This window comes from Podarcis liolepis, assembly GCF_965112155.1.
Source record: "Podarcis liolepis genome assembly, chromosome: 5".
Classification (NCBI taxonomy): domain Eukaryota; kingdom Metazoa; phylum Chordata; class Lepidosauria; order Squamata; family Lacertidae; genus Podarcis; species Podarcis liolepis.
The window spans coordinates 32,944,184-32,966,479 of NC_139556.1; the positions used below are offsets into that span (position 1 = coordinate 32,944,184).

A 22,296-nucleotide genomic window follows, 5' to 3' on the forward strand; every position below is an offset into this window, starting at 1 on the left:
TTTGTATATTTGAACTTAAAATAAAAAGTAGGAACTAGGTGCAGCAGTAGAAAGTTTACCTTAAATTAAATCTATTTTTAAAAGCTTCCCCTTATCAGTCTCCCTCTGCAATAATCTTTATTAGAGAATGTAGCACGTGCTCTCTCTCTTTTTCTCTATTTCAGTTACCTTCTTTAGTGCTGGATCAAAACTCCTCATTTACATGCTTGCTGTCTGGGTAAGGGGAGGCAGAATTAAAAGTAATAAATGGCCTATTGTTAGCTGAAACAGAGAGAGTCTCTGTGCACCTTTTAACACTTCCCTCTTCGGATAAGCTGCTCCCAGCTGACGCTCAGCTTTCTGACACAGCTAATGTTCACTGAGATTTGAGATGTTTGGTTGGAGGGCAAGTGAAATGCAGCATATTTTCTCCCAAGAAGAAGTTGTTCAGTGTAACCAATGCACTAATGCAGACTGAAACTTCTTTACATGATTCAAAATTCATCGGGCTGGGGCAGGAAGATGAATAACATAACATAACACAGCTACCCATTCCTTTCCATCACGGAGTACAAGGGGAGAACTTAAGATGATGCTGTTTCGCGGGGGCAGCCTTGGTTTTCGCATAGCATTATCAGCCCTGCTCTTAAAATATACAAAGAGGAGCAAGATGTCATGGACTGGCTAGATGCAGAGGAGTGGTGGAAGGTACCAGCTGGAGAACCCCCAAGGGAAGAAGACTCAGAGCCAGAGAGAGAAGATGGAGCAGACTGGGAAGAGGTTTCAGAAGCTGAAGAGGTAACAGGGTTTAGTGAGTGGGAAGTGTCTGTGGCAGAGAGCAGCCCAGTGGCAGAAGCAGAGGGGAACCAAGAGGCAGAGCTGAGTCAGGCAGGTGAGGAAGCCAAGTGGTCTCCCTCTCATGCTGCAACCAGCTCCCCTCGCCCCTGGTCTCCCAGAGCCAGAAGAGGTATGAAAAGGGTGGAGCACAGACAGGCACAGAGACAGTGCCTCAGCTTGCTTGGGAAGGACCCTGGGGAGGAGATTTAAGGAGCTGTGGTAAGGTGGGGAACTTCAGTCCTCTCAACTGCCTCAGAGAAGTGAGTTCTACTGGCAAGAGTTGCTGTGCTCTCTAGGCATGGCCTCTGGAGCTGTCTTGTTTCTCTGAATAATGAGTTAGCCTCACTGAAGCCGTGTGAGTTATTGCTGACCTGCTCCCGGCACCCACAGCTGTCACAACTAATGCCAGTGGTGAAGAATGCCAGTGGCCTAGCATGGTCTTCTCTCGTCTTGAGTGTGCCTAGACTGGAAGCTTACGCTTAGTGCCATTTCCCAGTACTCTGGGCTCAGAACTTTTCATTTGCAAGACAATTATAGCCCATTGAGACTTATTTCCTCTTTCTTGCAGCTGTGTGCTCTCACCATCCCACCTAATGAGGATAATTATAAATTAGCATATTTTGCCTTCTCTGTGGGGAATACATGTGCCTGGAATACTTTCTTCTGGAGGAATAAGAAAATGAAGAGTGTGGAGTTGTTTTTTAAAAAATAAAGCAAGGTTTAAAAGAGGGAGGATGAGTCAGCCAACCAGCTGCTAAGGATGACTGCAAATATTAGCCCATTTATCTGTGCCTGTATCTAGGGGCCACCCTACAAGAAAGGAAGTACCTTTCATTACGCAGGTGACTAAGGAAACTCTGTGGAAGCATGAAGTCACATTTTCCCAAAATGACTCAGTGTTCAGCAAAATAACTCTGTGAAGTGAGAAAAACCATGGTCGTAGAATTATTTAATTGATTCACACTCCTTTTCTCCACCATCCACCTCTTTTTTATGTCTGAAAGCAGAGAAACACAGTGGAAAATAATACACAGCTATGACTGCTCTGCTCCAACAAACTGTTCTTGCTCCCTGGAATTTGCCCGCGATGACAGGCTCCATGCAGCTTGTGTATTAATTAGCTGCAAGTAATAGGATCAGACCTGGTATCAAACAGAGAAAGCAGACTTTCCACTTCGGGAGAAGCCAAATTTGCCCCACATTTAAACAGGGGGTGACATGGCTTAGCCTCTGGATAGAGAGGGATGATCTCCTGCCTATCAAAAGCACTTCTCTATACTGAACATGAATGCTGTCCTTTCTCAGCCACTCACAGTATGGCAGACAGCACTACTGGGGGGGGGGTGTAGATTATGTTATGTTGTCTAGAGTGCCGCTGCAGCAGCAAGGACTGCACAGTGCTGTTCAATCTAGCCCAACCTCACCCGAACACAGCTGGGGAGGCAGTGAACTAGAGGCAAAGTGTAACTGTGCATAGCAGTCCAGATGCAGCCTTTCAAAATAGGCATAATTTTGGCAAGGAGGGCACAAAATAGAGGAACGCAGAAAGCTGCATTAGCAGATTTTTGGTTCAGCATTGTCTGCACTGATGTGCAGTAGCTCTCAGGATTTCAGGCAGGGGTCTCACCCATCCCTAGCCGGGAATTGAACCTGGAACCTTCTGCATACAAGGCAGAAGGGTCTACCACTGAGCTGCAGACAGACCAGGAAGCATAAGCATCTGGGGAAGGCTCCCACCACCTTTTCCCTCCCTATAGGAATGAGCATGATGTGAGCCTCCAGGATACAGCCCTTCCTGCAGACAGAGAGACCAGGAAGCATCAACTTCTGGGTCAGGATTTCCCCACATTTCCTCCTCTGTAGGAATGACTATGACGTGATCCACTCACTCCCCAGACACTGCAGCTGGGGCATTCACGAAAATAAATATAAAGGTTGGAAAGCCCTACATTAAAGAATTCACTATTCATTAGAAGAATTTTGAGAAAGCCACAAAAAAGTAAAAACAACCAAGACAGCAGACATCTAATTAACAGAGCAACTGGCTGGGCTATTTATATCATTGTTGGCTGCATATGATCAATTACCTGCAGTGGGGCTACAGGCAAGGAATAAGATGAAGGGCATGGTTTGCCTGTCTAGGCACAAAGGAAACTGCTGCTCCAGCCTGAGGGGACTGTCAAAGTTGCCTTGGGCATGGAGCATGTGCTGTGGTGTGTGAAACTAGCGCAGGCTGAGTTCCAATATGGACACTTCTCTTTGCAGAAAGAAAGAGAAACCTAGACAGCCTCTTCCAAGTTCTCAATTATCATTGTCCTGCCCTGCCCAAATATGTGGCCCTGGTCTCATATGTCCTTAGCTGCTGCCCATCCTTACCTAGTATTCTTTTGGCGACAAAAGCATACCCATGCAAAAGCATTGCTAAGCAAACCAGTACAGCTCTGTCCCTAAAAAAGTATCTTTCATGATGACAGCCAAGGCAGCAAACTACAGGGCGAGTCTTGGCCCCGTGGAACATGTGTACTCTGTACCCACAGGGCCTTTTTTAAAGGACTCACCCTGTACATACCCAATGAGAGTGTGTGTATCAACAGCTAAAGTGGTTTCAAATGCTCAGAATGCTCCTTTCGCTTAAACCAAGAGGGATAACTTTACAAACCATTATCACAATAGGGATGCAACGAAATGGAAGTTATGCTGGGTTATGATCCCATGCACAGCTACCTGGGAGTAAACCACATTACACATGGTGGAATACAGTAAGCAACTATTGCAGTTTCATCACATGAAAATGCTCGCTGCTTCAAAATGTTTGTGGGGGTTTTTTTAGGATATCCATATACAGTGGTGCCTCGCAAGACGAAAAGAATTCGTTCCGCGAGTCTTTTCGTCTTGCGATGTTTTTCGTCTTGCGAAGCACGGTCCGTCACAACTGCACCTCTTCAAGCGGCTTTTAAAAAAAAGCGCAAGACGTTTTCGTCTTGCAAAGCAAGCCCATAGGGAAATTCGTCTAGCGAAGCAACGCAAAAACGGAAAACCCTTTCGTCTAGCGAGTTTTTCGTCTTGCGAGGCATTCGTCTTGCGGGGCACCACTGTAGCAAAGTTATACGACAACTTTAGACAAACAGTATTTTTGTATGGCACGCAATGAACATGAAAGCAGAAAGCATGGCATCATCACGAAGCCATAAGAAGTTTCACATTATCAGCCCTTGAAGCCACCACAGGTTGTGTTGATAGCACTGTCTCTAGCAGCAGCACCCTATCCCCAAATTCAACAAAGAACCAATGGTAGACTGGGCACTGTTCTCTGGCTTGCCATCCATGCTGATACCAAACTGAAGGATGCTCAGAATGCTTGCTTGCCTGGAGACAGAACTCACTCTGCATGGGGAAACTGAGGAAGTAGGTGTCAAAACGGCAGAGGGAGGGGAGGAGTGGTGACCCCCCCACCCGGCATTCAGCCCTGAATATTTCTTCATCACATCCTGTGACTAAAGGAAGCAAAAATGTGCAAAATAAGCAAATGTGTGCACAAAATAAGCAAATTAATGTATTATTGCAGGATTCAGTTTCTCTTGACAAAGAACTGGGCTGCCTAGGTACAAAATTTGGATTTTCCAACACATGCACTCCAAACTGCTGCAATCAGGGGTTCAGAGCAGCATCAGAAAATGCTCATGTGAACTGACCAAAAAGGGAGATCTAACACATTATGTCAGGAACACCCGCTTATGAATCATTACCAGTAGAATCCTATGCACATCTGGTTAAAGTAGGCTGCGGAGTCCAGCCTAAGGCTGCAATCATATGCACACCTACCTGGAAGAAAGCCCCACTGTGATTAGTGGGACTTATTCCTAAGCAAACATGCATACAATTGGGCTGCATCAGAAAACTGGTGAGAAAACATCAAACTAGAAGTATGGTCATAAAAGGAAAAATGTACTGTTGGCTGCATAGCAATTCTCAGCTTATGTGATATTTAGTTGTAATCTGTTTGCTTTATAGTCTCATACCACTGCACATATATTTCTGGCTTTTATACTTTTATACTGAACTGTGTAGGAATTTTCTAAGGTACTGCAAATGTATTAAACGCCCAGTCAATGGTGGGAGTGGTGAAATATGCAGCATGGCCTAACTTGCCTTTCTGATACAGGAATTTTCAAATGTGTAGATAAAGGGTATTCTGGGGCTATTACAAAAACCCTTAACTCTGCATTTAGAAAGCCCTTTCCCTGTTGCTATTCCTAGGGGCATGGGGCATTTGGCAGAGTGGTCTTTCTCATCCGAAAAGCACTACGTGTCCCAAAACAGTCTGTTACTTTCTTCTCTTAACTTTCTGACAGAACCACCTACTGTTCATGCTAATGATGTTCATGTTCAGTGGTGGTCAGATGTGCATGCTTGCAGACACCCGGGACGCCATAAAGACTAGAAAGATGTTCACCAAGCGATGGGTATGTTTGAAATCTGTAGCCTATCTCTACTTCCCCCTTCCAGTTTTTCAAACATGCAAACAGAGAGAGATGGATGGTCCAAGGGTTGGAAATTCCACAAGGGTCCTTAACTAGGCACTGAGAGAAGGTTCTTCTTACTGCTGTTCCTGGGTGAATGCAGCATCTGTTAGGTTTTGGCTCTGGTGAAAGGTCTGCAATTTCCCAAAGCCAGTCTATTACCTTTTCATCCTACTCATCTTTCAGTCAGGATCTAACTCAGCCCACAGCAGTGAAGCAGTTCATGCCTGGAACCTTGCTTTCATTCTTGTGTATATTATTCGTATTTTTTATATGTTTAGAGAAAGCTGTAATTACACAATTTAAAGCCCTTTCGTCCATTTTTCTCTGCCAAGAAGCCAATGCAGCTTTTGTTTGTTTTTCCTTTGTGCATCTGCAATCATTCTGCAAGCCCAATGGAGTACAGCAATGAAGAGGATGCAAGCAGGCTGACAGTGCAATCCTATGTGCGTTCACTCAGAAGAAACTTCCAGAGTTTTCAATGGGGTTCAGTTCCAAGGAAGAGCGCATAGGACTGCGGCCTCAATCCAAACTCAACATAACTGACTTTTAAGTAGATGTGCACAGGATTTTACTGTTAATGTTACAAGCCCATTTCAACTGAAATCTCTGGTGGACTTGGCAGGGTGGCATTAAGGATCAACTAGACCACACAGAGGCACAGAAAGAAAATATAATTAAAAAGCAAAAAAGAAGAGAGAGATTAGTGTTTCCTTGCCTAAGTTAAGCTCTTCTTTCCTGCAACAGCTGTCTGAAGGAAAAGTCATCATAACCCTGAAGGGACAGTAAAGGAGAGGCTTAATGCCAAAGCTTCTTAAAATGAAAACGAACTACTGCTTGCCTCAAAACGATCCTCGCAAATAAAATTTTGAAAAAAACCACATGCATAAATAATGTGGACATTCTATGCCTCCCTCTTCAACCCACTTCTACCAGAATGAGTCTGGAAAGAGAAGATGTTCCCTTTCACAAAAACCAAAACAAAATCGCCTTGGGAAGAAATCTATTCATATGTGGACTCCTGGTGAGTCATCTGTGTACTTGGACTTGGGATAATATCTACAAGTGATGAGTAGGGAGACAGAAAGAGGCAGCAAGTAGATTTGAATCCTGATTGTGCAATGGCTGCCTAGAGCCACGAGTACGTTACCCTAGATCAGCCAGGATGCAGGTAGCGTCACTCAGTAGGGCTGATATCCTACCCCAATGCAATACATATAATGCAACATCCTTTCCTTGAAAAAGCAGTGACCTCACATTCTATTCTTGTGCCACCACTTTCCCACAAAGAACCCTTGTGAGCGTAGTACTCCAGGACTGGCGCTAATCAGAAAGAGGGAGAGATGAAACAGTAATCTCTTCACCCGTGCTACACATTCAGAAATTGAAAGAATTGGGAAGAAAAAGCCACACAGATATCCTACAACTGTAAAATCGATAACTCTGCTCTGACATTTTCTTTTCGCTATCTCTCTGAAGTTCAAGGAAGGTCATCTTCAGGGTCGTGCTTGTTTATTTTCCTCAGAGACCATCTCTTTAACTTCCTTGTCAAAATCCACTGGAGGTGGAAGACTCCTTTCTTATTTTTCTCTCACAACCCACTGGAGAACACCACCACATCATTACACACCTCTGCTCAGAATGGCGCATCTGACAAAAAACATTGTACCTAATGTTGGGGGGGGGCATTTCCCCCCTACAAAAACTCTCACAAGAGCAATTCTACATGCATGGAGTAGTCCATGCTCAATGAGGGTTTTCCCCATGAAACTAACCCCCATCTTGCCACTTGCGAATGGTGCAGTGTGTTTTTTCTTAATCATTCTGACCCAACTTTAAACTCTGCTTTTTGCCAGCTTTACTCCTCTGTTCACACTAATACCTAGCTAGCAATGATTTTCTCTTCTCCTTCCCACCACGTGTTTTGGTTTTACAATCCCATGCCACATCCCCACCCCCCCCGGTAACATTAATCCAATTAAATTTCATTCAGAACCTTCTTTTAAAAACACAGATACGTTTAAAAAAAGAACTTGAGATACAGCTTGGCAGGAGGGGAGAATGACTCTGTGACTTGCCACAAGGACTAACCGGTCAGCGTTACACAGAGCAGACCGAAGAGGCAGGAGAGTGTGGCTTTGGGCCTATCACAAAGGCCAGCCAATCAGCGCTCTGCATAATTGGGCTTCTCCTGGAAAAAGAAATGGTTGCTTCCAGCTTGATTCTCTGAGGAAGGTTATCTGTTTAGCAGAGAGAGAGAGAGAGAGAACTAAGTGCATTTTCCCTGTGGGCTCATCACTCATGCTATGTATACCTAAATGGCACCCTTAGAGATTACACAGCAGACCTCAGGCTGGAGGTGGTGTTAAGTGAAAAACATGATGTCTTACATGCCATGGTCTGCAGACCACCAGGAATGGCTGGGAAACTTATTGCTAAGCCGTGAGTTCGCCCAAGAGCAGGAGGCTTTGGCCTTAGAATTCCTGCCGTTAAAGACAACAGAGGTGCATCTGGCTGCTGCTCCTCTGCTTCCTCCTACAGCAAAATACAATGTTGGCTTGCTCTGTTCACACTCTTCCCTGCTGTGCCTTTAGGGCATGTTCAAAACCACAAACCTACATCTGCGTCTCAACAAACTGTTTTTCCAGGTTGGGATATTCTGGTTTCAAAAACTGTGTTGCTTTTTTTGGGGGGAGATTATTTTTATAAAACAAATTCCTTCTCTCCCTATACTGTAAAATATGTGCCCACAGATTGCTACTTGGCTGTTATGGGAAAGGGGTGGGGGAGTGAAACATGCCCCTTTTGACTTGATTTTTTCCCACCCTCCCTTACAACCGAGAGCCCAGAGAAGCCACTGAATGGGACGCCTGTTCCTTCAAGCTAATTTGGAATCTGTGTTTGCTTCTGTTTTACCACCTTAAAGCAGCTAGTGTGCTCAGTTTCCCCACCACCACCCCAAGGCAGCTCTTGGGAGGCAAGGAAGTGCTAAGAAAGAATTCCTTCATGTAAATCAATCCATTGTCATATTCCTGGTGAACGCTGAATATCTCAGCATCTGGGGGTGAACATTTCCAGGAAACCTTGCTCCATTTCCAGTCCACGCATCAAGTCGGGTTTGTAAAAGATACCAGGAATAATAATTGTTTTTTCAACATCCACTTTGGGAACCATAAATCTCCCCAATTAGTAGGTGGGAAAGGCACTGAGCACTAATACCATGAGGGAGCAAGGGCTTACCCAATCGTTTCCCTGCCCACCCCCGGGACTCTAAGGTACGATGAAACACTGCCGTTTACATATACACAACACCCTATTCACCGGTTTGAATGAGGGATTTATGTGGATAATGCTTCTGAATACTAACAGGAATTACCCACAGAAGTCCTCACATGCTCTCTCTGAAGAATATACCCATGTGTCTGTCTCTCCGTCCCAGAATTTGGCTGCAGCGATCAACTGTGTCAACAGAAGTCATAGCTTCCAATCACAGCGGCTGAGATCCAAGCTGGAAGAGAAATTTACGTGAACCTGCCTCTGCCAGCCCTGAAGGAGACGCCTCCCAGGAACATTCAGATCCAGAATGGTGCCCAAGCTCATTTTTTTTCACCACTGAGTGGTTTTGTGGAGGATGGAAGGAGAACTTTCCACACCTAAAGGTAGAAGGTTGGCCTGAAGGATGAGGTAATTGCTGGATAATTCTGAGCAAGTCCCCTTTTCCAGGGTCTGGCACATTCTGGACAGTAGCTAATTGTCTAGGTGATAACATCATGTCCCTTTCCAAAAATGAAAACACAAAGTCACCTTTGAATTTCACTAGCCGGTTAATATATACATGGAACAGCCATCCAAATTATTTTCTTTCTTTCTTTACTGGAGAATACTTGTTATTACTAGTATCATTTCTAAATGGTAGAACGTTTCACTGTTGTCTTCACAATAATTCTGGTAATCAGGAGAAGCTCAGACACAGGGCTTTCTTCAAATCTTTCCAATGTAGGATACTCTTACATCAAAATCCAGTAACCTATGCAATGCGTCATGGCGGCTCTTTTAAATATTTCTATGTACACCGCTGCTATCCCTCAAAAATAAATAAATCACAAATTAAAGACACATAGTCAAGAAAAGGCTGGTGTAGCCTGTTGTTGAGGCCACAGCCTGCCAGCTAAGGAATGAATCAATAAACAGGCAGTTAAACAGATGAGAACATGGTTTTAAAAAAAAAAATTGAAAGAGAAGCAGAGGAGATGTGTAGGACCGGATATCAGTGTAAAATCAGAACGGCATTTGTCATGACTCTAAAGGCAGGATATAGTTACAAATTCTCTCAGTCTTCCTCCCTCAGGACAGAAGCCGATCACTAATGGCATGTCCTCCTGGAGGCTTCTGGGTAGTGTGAGAAGCAGCACCTCCAAAATAAGAAGTGTGATTTTGCACACTCACAATACTCCTCCTTGTGTGCAGATTGCCTTGCAACTAGCTCATAACACCCTGAATCCAAAGAGTGGAAAGGCAGGCATTTGTGTGGACTGAGCAAAAAGTATTATAAGTTTTGTAGCAATCAGGTATGCCTTTAAAAACTGACGTCCGCATTGAGATCAGGGTGAAAATATATGAACTGAGACCACAGTGCGAATGTAGGTGTATGATTGAAGCACTTTTCTTTGAAGCGTTAATATCATAATTGGAAGAAAATTAGTACATGAGCTGGCAACGTGAATTACAATCTTTCTCTAATGTGACAAGAAAAGAGTCCATAACTCGCTTAATCTACAAATCTACATATGTTCCTTTGTGAAGGAGCAGGGTCGGGGAGAGCTGTTAACTGCATGTGCTGCTGCTATCTTCCTTTCATTTCATGTGCTGTGTCCTCTTCCTTCATTTCTTGTGGAAAGCTAGAACCTCTTTAAAGAGGAGCTAACCATCTGGCAATTGATTTGGGCAAATGTTCTCCATAACATCCCTCATCCAAACTTCCCAACTTCTCGCCTTGCCCTCTACTCCTTCAGTGCCACAATTTGCATTTTGAAAATTGGTTAAAGGTAAAGGGACCCCTGACCATTAGGTCCAGTCGTGGCTGACTCTGGGGTTGCGGTGCTCATCTCGCTTTATTGGACAAGGGAGCCGGCGTACAGCTTCCGGGTCATGTGGCCAGCATGACTAAGCCGCTTCTGGCGAACCAGAGCAGCACACAGAAACAGCGTTTACCTTCCCGCTGGAGCGGTACCTATTTATCTACTTGCACTTTGACGTTCTTTTGAACTGCTAGGTTGGTTAGGCGCAGACAAATCCCACCACTGCACCTTGCAAATTTCTAATGCTAATTTCTATCCGGAGGGCAAATATTAAGTCACCACTGAGCTTGATCAATCATAGCTATGTAGCAATTCCATAGGAACATCTCAGAGCATTTCACCCCTTTCTTTTTGCTCTCAAATGATGGCATTAAGTGCAGAGGTGACAAGCTTTCCTTGAGCAAATGCATTGGGCTTTTTTTGTTCTTTGTTTTAAGTGGCCCTCAATCCTGGGCAGTGGATTCTCATGCATACAAGAAAGGTATGTGCAAAAATGTGGGCCAAGACTAGTGCCAAGGCAGTGAGGAGGAAACTGGGCTGAAATGACAAGAAATGCAGCAAGAGGAGCTACTACAGGCACACCCTAACCATCCTTTGTTCCCATCAGCTTTCAAAGCGTGAGCCTTCCTTTTCACTCCAATGAATGTCTTCCCTTATTTAGTCAATTAAAGATCATTGTTACAGGAGACCCTCATCTGGCAAAAGCCTATCATATGCTGTAGTCCTCTAGTCCAAACAAAGGCTTTATCGTGCCTTTGCGCCTGTCATTTCCTACCAACAGTATTGCTTCTATTGAAATCTGCTGGCAATTTACATTATGTATGCGGTTTTGGTTTTAATGAAGCGTTTCTTTTTCAGACAAAGCATCTGAAAAGCTTGTCTGTAGAAAACACATATTGGAAAATAAAGAACTTCAACCTTACAGATTGGAAGGCCCATAGGGACTGCTAACATTGCTACCAAATGTATAATTGCTTACAGAGATGAACTATAGAATTTGCTTGGATTTCCCACCTTCAGTTAAGTCTGACTTATTCCTTATCTCTCAGCAGCATCATATGATAAAACCCATTGAGTGTGAACCATGCCTATTTTATATTTTCCCACACAACGTACACTAACATTTAATGAACTGATAATGATGAATATGATGAAGATGGGGACAGTAATGGTGTAGCAGCTTTAGGCTGCATACACACCAGAATTTTAAAGTACATTCAAAACCATCCCCCATTAATTCTGAGAACTGTAAGTCTCTTTGGGTTGCCTTGGAGTGACTAACAAATTTACTAAACAACAACAATAATAGCTTGCAACTCACAAACCACAATTCCCAGCACCCTTCACAAGGCAGGGGGTGAAAATGTGTTTTGAATGAGCTGGTATGGGTGCAGCCATAGGGTTGGATTAGGACCTGGGAGAACAGGGTTCAAATCCCCACTCAGTCCTGAAGCTCACTGGGTGACCTTGGGCCAGTCACTGTCTCTCAGCCTGACCTACCTCACAGGGTTGTTATGTGGGTAAAACGGAGAGGGGGAGAACCATGTACCCTAGAGAAAAAGTGGGGTGTAAATGTAACAAATACATTTGGATGTTGTCTTCTATGTCTTTTGCAGAAGAACTTCCGTCTAGTGGCTATGGCTATGACTATCAGTAAAAGTTGTGTGTGCAGAATTCAGCTTCCTAAACAAATTAACCAGGAAAAAAGTAAGTTTCTGTACTTTGGCACTTACGAAGTTATACTTGAAAACGTGTGGCCAATGCCCAGAGAAACTGCAGAAACCAAAGGATTGCAGAACAAAACTTCCAGTGGTCAGGAATGAGGCTGCTACTCTTCCATGACTAGGCAGAAACACTATAACCTATCCTTCCCACCCACTATAAAGCAAAATGTGCAAAATCACACCGAATAAGAGGAGTTATGCCATTATGGTATATTTGCAAAATGAGTGTGTCACAGGATTAATTTTTTGCTAAGAAATTTGGGTTACATTGATGCAGGATTCTGATTTAAGTGCAGAATTTACACAGACCTGATCTGTTCTACCTGGATTTCTCTGATTATTTTTTTCATCATCTCTTGCGATTTCATCCTTCTGCCAAACATATTGGATTATGTCTTAAATGCAGAAGGTCTGTGGGGTCGGGTATCACTTCAGAGTAAAAAAAGGGCAACAAAAGGTCTTGTTCTTGGAAATTCTGGCAACGGATACCATTTTACTCTTATGATATGATTCTGGTAATCTCCGCAGATACTTCCCATTTGCTTTTCAGATCAGTGCATCATAACCCACAAGACAGATGGCATTCACGCACCACAATAACTCCCCTGCAGTCCACACAGCAGTTTAGGTACCTTGCAAGTTTGGTGGGCAGAACGATGAACCTGCGCACTTTCACCTCTGAGAACTTGGTTAACTCCCTGCCCAGAAATAAAACGCATGTGAGACTGTTCCCGTCCCCATCCCCCCCCCCAGTGACTGCACCACTTTAGAAAACAGGTGTGGGGCTGTCATGTTTAAATGCTTCTCCATGTCAATAACTTTATACAAACAGAAAGCTATGATTTGAAGAAGAAAATTGTATGCCAACGTTCTCTCTTTAACATGATTGTCCTTAACGCTCAGGAAGTTTCTGCTGCAGGGGAATACATCTCCAGTATTATTTAGTGGTAATGTGATGGAAGGACTATACCACATGCCCCCGGTATTATGTAGTGATGTCACGGAAGGACTATACCACAATACCTTTTCTGAATGTTTGCACTGATTGCCAATGGTTTCAGTTCCCCATCAGTAAAGCAGGCGCCATAGTCATTTTGTTATTCCCAAAGGACAGGAAATATAATGCAAGAGAGGACCATTTCACGTGTGACAAATTCTCTGGACAATAGCTACTTACATGCAGAAATGGTGTGAACTCCAATACATATCTATTTTGCCAGATGTACACATGGTGATATGAAAGTGTGTACATTTATCATACATTATAAACTCCATATGAGTTATTGCTACATAGAACTAGCCTTTGTTTAGAAAACGTTTGATTCCATCCCTATTGACTGCCCTGAGACCTGTGGGTATAAGGCGGTATACAAATTTAATTAATGATGATGATGGAATGGGAGCACCCTTACAAAGCTGACATTCATTTCAATGGGGCTGATGCAGAATAAACTCCTGGTGAACTATGCCCTTCGTTTTGTCTGATGAGGCCTCGAGAAACATACTTTTGTTCAGACCAGCAACTAATCTCTGAAACACAGCGCTCAAGTTGCTTGTCTGAAAACTCCCATTCAGCATCACAACCTTCTGGTTAGGAAGAGCCTTGTACAATTCAAAAGCCCACAACTTGCACCTTACACCAATATGTGACCCCCCCCCAAAAAAACCTAACAACTTCAGGTAAAGTCTCCCTTCTTCTGTGTTTCAAGCGCCAATATGGACCATTTTCTGCTTCAGCAATACAACAGGCTGTGTCAAAAATAACATCTACGGGCACAATCCAAAAGTTAAGCCCGTCCAAGTCCTATGGGTTTCATTCAGCGCCAGAGATTTAAAACACGCGTATTTCTATCACCGAAACAATGCAACTTTAAAGGTGCTTTGCTCTCTACCCATCGAGCCCTATAATCAAATAAATCCAACTTAGGAACCATAGGAAAACAAAAGCCTGCTGCTACTTTCTCTTCCTACAAAACTTCGCGAGCCGCTTGGGAATTTGGGGTTATCTCTCTCTCTTTAAAGGAAGGAAAGCCCCTTGTCCTGCTTTCCCAGCATCAGGATGCGCCATCAGGCTTGGCTCCTTCCTTCCCGACACATCCGAGAAGCTAGAAACCCATCAGCGCACAGCACAAAAGGGCTCGTCCGCCACCGAGAAACAAAAGAGCGTGAAAAGCGGCAGAAAGAAGACAAGGGCGCAGCCGGCCGGGGAAGCCCCGCGTGGCAGCGCGCGGGAGGCGCGGCTCGGGCGCGAGATGTCTCGCCTCCTCCTCCTTCTCCTCCTTACCGGACGCGGGATCCTCGCAGCCTCTTTCCAAGGAAGGGCCGGCTCCGGGAAGCCTTTGTCCCGAAAGGGACTTCGAGGCAGCCGACGGCAGGAGCAGCAGCAGCCTGGGGACCATCCACTCCGGCTCGCCGCCTTTTGCTGAGGAAAGCTGCTGGAAAGGTTCCCCCTCTGAGGCGCGGGGTGCGCGAGGTCAGGCGGGAGGGCGCGCCCTGGGGACGAGGAAAGGAGTCCCTCCTCCTCCTTCTCCGCCTCTCTCCGGCTTCCCCTCAGAAGACGCGCGCTCCTTTCCTTGGCCGGGGTTCTTGGAGCGCTTCCCCAGCGGCCCGGCCGCGACGTGCGCTTCAGGGGGAGCCCGCGGCGAGGCCGGGGAGAAGCGCTGCCTCCGGCGAGGGAGAGTTGCAAAGTGTTCGCAAAGTCGCTGCATCCCCTCCCGGCTCCGGCTGCTCCCGCCCTCGCTCCCTCAGCTTTTGCAGGCGGAGGGGGAGACAGGCAGCGGGAGAGAGAGAGAGCCCAGCTCCACCCCGCCGCCGCCGCCCCCTCCCCACTTCGCTCCTTCTTGCGCGCGCTCTCCCTTCCCACCCTCCCTCTCCAGGGAGTAGCCGGCTAACAAGGACCCTTCTGTTGGCTTTGTCCAAGACCCTCGCCGACAAAATATGCGGCTACGTTGCTGGGGCGCTTGCCTGCTGCTGGCGGGAGCGAGGAGCCGCGCTGCACGAGGGGTGCTTTGGGGTTGTTGGGTTTTTGCGCGGAGCCGGAGAGAAAAGGCGCCACTTTCATCCTGCCCGTGAGTTGTGGGTGTGTATCTGTGGGCCGCCGCTGTCCAAAAGTGCACCTCCAGGCGTGGGGTGGCGGGGAATGATTGACAGCAGACCTTGCCGAGAAGGGTGTGATTCAGGGAAAGGAGCTCGGCAGGCTTGTAGTACGTAGTGTCAGGGTTCGGCCCTTCACTTGCAAGCCTCTGGTGTAGGGATGGACGCCGCCTGGAGCACAAGAAGCCCTTTAATGATACCGTCAGGAGTCCACAGGTTGAGTGGGAGCTGGAACTGGAGCCGGAAGCATGCACTAGTGCTCAGATGCCGGGAAATGCTTGCAAAAAGCGATGCCAAATGCAGTGGCCAAATATGGCCAAAGATGTGCTAAAGGCATCCCCAGAGGGCCACCTTTCAAATGAGAGGCACTTCCATGGAAGTATGAACAGGAAGCCTTTTTTACGGCAGAAATACCGGCAGCCAGGGCTAAAGCAGCACTCGCACAAAATTTGCTTTTGTGTGAGTTGTCCTAAACTTGAGAGCATCCCCACCCTCCCTGAAAACAGTTGTACCATGCTGGGTTTGCTGTGCGTGGTGGTCTTCTACGTAGTCTTTACTTCTCATACAGCACATCGTGGCTGGTGTTCGTAGGAAGCAGGCATATCAAGGCAAGGGATTGCCCCAGAGACGTTATGGATGGAGATGCTCTACCATTGAGTTATGGTCTTCCTCCCATGCATTGATTAGCCACAGCCACCCAGTTTCCTAAGGTGCATACAGACAGTGAAAAAGCTATGTGGCAGGTCATGTTAAAATATAAACTCTTGCACCACCCACCACTGGCTGCCACACCTAATGGCATGTCACCTCCTAACTGTCAACCTACCATCACAAAAGACACTTGGGGCCCAAAGTGTCTTTACCCCAATCTGCAGTTTTACAGTGTTTCTTACACAGCTTCTGTGTACAATCCACAGGAAGCAGGTTTGATGTGTGTGTGCTATGAGGAAGTTTAACAGGATGCATCCCTCTACTCAGGAGTCACCAACATGGGGCCCACCAGCCACATAGGTACCTGCAAATGCCTTCCCTGAGACCCCAGAATCTCTCCCCCACCCATGTTGAAATTCAGCTTAGAAGAACCACTACAATAGTGGTGTGTTCTTGGATGCAGTGTGTGTGTGTGTGTGTGTGTGTGTGTGTGTGTGTGTGTGTGTAGATATGTCCACAGGCCCCAAAAGCTTGGCACCCCCTGCACTGCACGCTCATTCCACCATGGTTATTTCTGGCTACATCTTGCCTTGCATTTTCTGGAAGTGACTAAAGCAGCTTTCTTGTGGTGATTCTTCAGGGCAAGGAGCCTAACTTTGCCCATATGCATTACATCCTATACTTACCCAGTATTCCTTCCTCTACTAATCCCGATCTTTCATTGGCTTTGCCTTCATGCATTAAGAAAACTGATCCACCTTCCACTGCTGCCTTTGCAAAGGCTTCCCTGATCATCTTTCACCTTCTTCACCCTAGGGACCAAGCATCCATTTACAGATGCACAAGGGCTTGTGTGTACACAGCAGGACTTTCAATTTGTTTTCCTTTTAAAAAGTCCTCTACTTGCCAAAGCAGCAATTTATGTGGCAAAGGAAGATGGGGCTTCTGTTGGGAGAGAGCTGTTCTACATGTACAGTATAGACCTAGTAGTTGGGGAGGGGTTGTAACCTTAGTGCGGGACACATCACGTTCCTGCTGGAGGTAGTTTGTCCACCTTTGGTCTCCATCCTGTGCTCAGCTCTCACCTGCATCTCCTAAAAGCAATCAGCATGCAACAGTGGTCACACACCCGGAATGGCTTTATATGGCTGGCTAAACCAGGTGAGGGTAGCTAATGGGTCTCAAACCCTTTCTGAGTTGGGGACTTCCCCTGCATGTGAATACAGACTCTGGTGGATTGCACTTGCTTGTAGAAGAAAGTGAGGGCAGATGGTGCTTGTCAACCTGGGAAGGTAGCCCATCTCGGAGAAGGGAAACTCTGATCCTAAGCCTCCACTGCCTTGTTTAAGAACACGTACCCAGGTTTGCTTGTTTTCCTCTGCCCTCCCCATCCCTTGTTCCTTATGTTGCATCTTTTTTTAGATTGCAAACCTGGTGGCACTTTAGGACACTCTGGGAGCTTTGTTGTTGTTGTTGTTGTTGTTGTTGTTGTTGAAACATCCGTGGAAAATGCTTTAAATTTAATGAATTATAAATACTATGTGCTAAACAGTTACTACTCACACATATGTGTATCTGCACCAATGCATCCCTAGATAAATGTGTCTGGACTGCATGATATCCCCAGTTGCAGATTTTTTGAACTATCCTTTAAGCACCGAAATGGCTCTGTCTGAAAATGGTATTTCCAAAGTAATCAGGCTCTAGTAGATGAGCCATGGCTTTGAACTACTCAGTCTTTCCATATTTTCCAATCATCTGCCTTTGGCAGCTTTTTTGTCATCCGTCCCTCAAGCCTCACCCTTTGCCACAGGCTTGAAACAGTGGGTTTTTTTGTTTTTAACAGCATAGCACAGGCTCAGATATAAGAATAATAGTAATCCCCCGCTGGTTTAGCAAGAGGTCAACAAATTCAATTTCTCGCCCTAGCATCAATTTTAAATTGGTTCCTGGCTCGCAACCACAGGAGCCTGCCAGACTGATGGAACCATAGGTGTAATGTGACTTCTGAGGTTGCTGCACCTCTGTGAGGGATTTTCTTCTTCTTCTTTGAGTTCTTGAGAAAATGGAGTTGGTTGTTGCATGCTACTACAGTCAGACAATGCCCTCTGTGCAACATGAATTTAAAAGGATGCAAATGAGTTATGGCTGTCGTGTCACACAAAAGAAGAATTGTGTACATTTTGAGTCAGTTGCGGGTTTGCAGGTGATGTGCAGGACCCCAAATGTTTATTGTTGGTGCAATGGTTTTGTGCCTTGTTCCTTGAAATTGTTTTATATTGCTGTATCTTGTCAAATAGTTGTTTATTTCCTTGACATCTGCATGGCGGTAACATGTTTGTGTCATACCCAAAAAGTGATTTGTTCAAGCTGATTTTGCTTGCTCGTTGTGTCACCCTTCTAAGTTCTTACCAGAAGCACAGTTAAGAAGTAGCATAAAGAGGGGTGATGAAATCTCCTGAGCTAAGAAGATCGTGCCATCTTCTGATCACTGGTTCCTTTTACTTAGGTGTAGTCCTCACACTGAAAATCTTGAGCAAACTCTGATTTTAAAGCATAAGCCTTCATTGCAGAAATGCTTTTGCTTATATTCCTGGCAGCTCTGGGCTCAGAGCACACGAGATTAAGTTATGAGCCCATGACTCCTTTCCTTGTCATGTGAAAAAAGGTCTGCAAGTACTGGGAGCTGGAACTGGAAACATGTCAAGCTGGGCTTCCAAATGGAGGATACAGAAAGAACTCACATCTAGCTTTGGAAAGAAAGACATGGAAAAAAAATTCCCCTAAGGCTGTGGTGTTTTTATGCATAGAAAACAGTATTCCACATCATGTTTGGAGGTTTTATGGCTCCCTCTGAGCTTCATATTGTTAGATTCAAGGCAGAATCATATTAGCAGAAGCAGCTGGATTTCCAGTTGGAGAGTGGCATTTTGTTTCTCTAAATCACCCCAACAAATATGATTATATCCTTAAGGTACTTAATATTTTCTGGCATAATCTTGTGTTTCTAAAACAGCCATAGTGAAATGGTGTGAACTAATTACGATGGCTTTTGATTACCGCTTAGCTCGTTAATTAATGGTTTTCCACCATTGTCGTTGAAACTAGCATACCGAAGCAAATGGACACAGATTACGCATGCAGATCATAAGCTGCATGACCAAAAAAGCATGCTGGTGATGCGGGTACTGGGACAGTCGTTTAGTCCAGCTGCTGGTTTGTCTGCCCCACAACCCCTAAATCCTAGTCTGTGGTAGCTGCTTGAGTTTGAACCGAACTTTCTGTGCTGCGCAATCAAGAGGACACTTACAAGGGACATTGTCAGATCTCTATGCTTTTTAAAAAAACAATATTTCCACGTTAACAATGGTTCACCATATATCTAATGCAAGATGTTCAAAAGTGTTGAGCAAGGTGGGGAATGCAAGCAGCCTTCTGCTCGGGCACCAGGCCTCTTCTGCCTCTTTGCTGCCACTGCAGCCCTTTGTGCCCCTCCCCAAGCAACTTCTGATGGGCAGAGGGAAGGAATGGCTTGAGGCGGGGGAAAGGGATTGCAGCTGGAGAGGGACTGTCAGAAATCAGAGGTATCCCACCTGCGTGTGTGAAGGTGCCTTCCACTCTTACAAAGGGCTCTCTAGATCCTGATGTCAGCAGGCTCACCTGTTTTGTACTGGAGAAGGCATCTTTAGCTCCGAGCCTCCTATCATATCCTTTCCCCTGCATTCCTTTGTTGTTTTTCTTCTCTCCACACCATCCTTGCACTGTGTTCTCTTTGTGGGATTTGCAAAATGTGTTGCATTCGTTGCTTTAAATTACGCAATTTTTATTGGAAAGCTCAATTTTGTTTAAAATCAATGTTAAACTCTACATGCGCATCCAGGTAATGAAATGGGCATATAATTAACTATGCGTGTACGTACATCAAAGTTGTGCCACATTTATATTTGCTGGAATTGTGCTCAGTATAAATTTTCTTTGTGTGACATGACCGAGGTGCTAGCAAATGGGATAATGAATAATAAATACCATTTTCCCCTCTGGGAGTGGTGGTAAACCTCTATTTGTCCCCTTCAGTTCAAAAAAATATCCAAAAGGCATATTAACCTGCAAGGGAAATAGATGTGTTGAACAAAGAAGCTGTCTTACACTGAGTCTCAACATTGCCCTGTCTCAGGGACGGGAAACCTGTGGCCACTGGAAGAGGAGTGCGGGGGGAGCGCACCACCCCTGGCAGCGCAATCCCGGTGGGGTGCCATTGCGGCTGCCTCCCTGCCCGCGCTGGGTGCCACAACCCCGCAGGCGGCATGCCACGCCCCCAGGATACATGCCAGCCCCGTCCCGCCTGTTCTCCGCCCCCTGGTGCTGGAGCATGAAGCTCCGCCACTACCTGTGGCCCTCCAAAAGTTTTTGGATTCCAATTCCCATCAGCCCCATCAAATGTGGCCAATAGTCAGGGGTCAGGAGAGATGGACTCTTCAAAAGCTGGCTTCCACAGCTTCCTCTTCAGTATTCTTTCTAGCCCACTCTTGTATGCTCTTAAGTGACAGTGTCTCTCTAGGAGTTCAGGGGGGTGAGGAGTTGTTATATGTGCAATGCATGTGTTCCACCACTCAGCTATGTGCCCTTCCCAAAGAGCACAAGCAAACTGTGCTCCTCAAGAATGATAGTGTCAGAGACTGAACTGAGGAGGAATGGTGGGAACCGCCCCCCACTTCCTGCACCTTTCCAAGAAGAGGAGGACAGCATAGATTTAGGACAGTGGTTTGCAGATGGTCACAGTTCAGAGGCTGCAGAGGGGAGAAGCTGGGAAATATTGGGAGAGCACCAGGAAGAAGAAGCATCAGGGGAGACACAGCTTACAGACTCAGTGTCTCTGGATAGCATTCCTGACTCACCCCCCCCCCCTGCTCTCCCAGGACCAGGCATGCATTGAGAGTACAGTCATACCTCGTGTAGCGTTTGCTTCATGATACATTTTTTCAGGTTTCGTCCCACAGTGATCCGGAAGTACTGGAAAGGGTTACTTCCGGGTTTCGCCACTCACGCATGCACAGATGCGCAAAATGACGTCACACGCATGCGCAGACGCAGAGAATCGCAACACGTGCAGACGCAGGTTGCGTTCTGCTCATGTTGCAAAAGGGACTCCAGAATGGATCCCGTTCACAACCAGAGGTACCACTGTAGTAGAACAGAAAGCTCAGAGGCAGAAAGCATAGGTCAGCCGGCGCAGGGTGACATAGAATAGGAGAGACTGAGGGGGTGTGACTTTATTCGGAGCAACGCCATTATCTAAGAGAAACTGCATTCCTTCGTCTCTCTCTGTGAATATTGAATAAACTAATTGGTAAGAATTCTCCTTTTTTTATCTGCTTCTTTGCTGCCACCATGAGGAGGATAGGATTCCCTGAAGCCTGACAGATAGCAAGATTTAAACATGTGAATGGGGGTGAAACTGTCCTCTGCCTTCCCAAAGCAGTGAATTCATGTCAGGGGTGAAATCTGAATCAGGGCGTTCTTCCTTCACAGCTTACTATTTTAGCTACTAGGCTCTACTACCCCCTCTGCATAAAAATGTACATCGACCTCAGTGCTGTTCATCAGCAAGCTACTTCTCAGTGGCCATATTTTGAAGAGCGAAAAAGAAGACACATTTGCCAACTTCTACTTTTAACTACACATCGCTGTGACAACTCTCATTTTATTTACCCCTAAAAAAAGAGGGCATGTCCTGGGAAAAGAGGACCTATGGCAACCCAACTTCTCACACACCACCATGGATGCTTTGGCCAGAATGGCTGGCCTGCTCATGATTTGCCAGATGAAGAGATGACAAGGCCAGCGAGAGTCCTGTTCTCAGTTCCCCATGCATATAGTTTTGCAGTAGAGAACGCGTAATACACATGTGAAAATATAATGGTATTGTCGGTTGCTCACTTTCCACTGGGACCCGTGTGTGATTTCTAGACACATTTAAAGCTTATCGTTTCCTGTGTTACGAGAAAATGTGTGCCCTACATGTTGCGGTTAAGCAAGAACCTTATAACAATATAATTAAAAGTCACAGCAATGTTGGGAGTGAATGCAGAGGCAAGACGTTTTGTAATTGGCCGCATGTGTTATTTGAGAACTGCTTTACCTATGGGGAATATTCTCCTCAACATGAAGAGCTGGAGCAATAAATATATCAAGGTTGCTGGAGAAGGACTAAGTCATTCTTGCTCTCCTTCAAGACAGCACGGTTCTTAGTGGTTTTCTCCCCATGTAAAAAGGAAATTGAGAGACCAGTCCTTTGTCATGCAAACAGGCATAAATACTTTGCAGGCATCTCAGTTTTCAATTGGTTTCACAGCACTTTTGTAAAATTCAGTACTTTCACACACAATAAGAACAGTTTCCTCCCTTTGAATGGAT

The 22,296-nt window shown here is 45.6% G+C and overlaps 2 protein-coding genes across 13 annotated transcripts in view; one reads left to right on the top strand and one right to left on the bottom strand.

Moving 5' to 3' along the window:
• The window catches only part of CHST3 (carbohydrate sulfotransferase 3), a 47,068-nt gene extending 31,998 nt beyond the window's left edge, over positions 1-15,070 (bottom strand). Inside the window, exons 1-2 of one of the 4 annotated variants that reach the window (XM_083503118.1) lie at positions 9,598-11,228; positions 7,428-7,576 (exon numbers count right to left, since the gene is read on the bottom strand). The gene's annotated coding sequence lies outside the window, so the exon portion shown is untranslated. Of the gene's footprint in view, positions 1-7,427; positions 7,577-7,726; positions 7,742-9,597; positions 11,229-14,422 lie in introns of those variants that run through there. The other 3 variants (XM_083503119.1, XM_083503122.1, XM_083503123.1) reach the window with 3 other exon arrangements.
• LOC310706849 (uncharacterized protein) overlaps positions 1-22,296 on the top strand; it is a 92,231-nt gene that overhangs the window by 52,925 nt on the left and 17,010 nt on the right. For 3 of the 9 annotated variants that reach the window (XR_014526183.1, XR_014526184.1, XR_014526185.1), the window contains exon 1: positions 14,115-15,206. Coding sequence is in view for 4 of the 9 variants with exons in the window: in XM_083503212.1 (XP_083359338.1) it covers positions 14,198-15,217 (1,020 nt within the window). In the remaining 5 variants the exon portion in view is untranslated. Of the gene's footprint in view, positions 15,218-22,296 lie in introns of those variants that run through there. The other 6 variants (XM_083503212.1, XM_083503213.1, XM_083503214.1 and 3 more) reach the window with 3 other exon arrangements.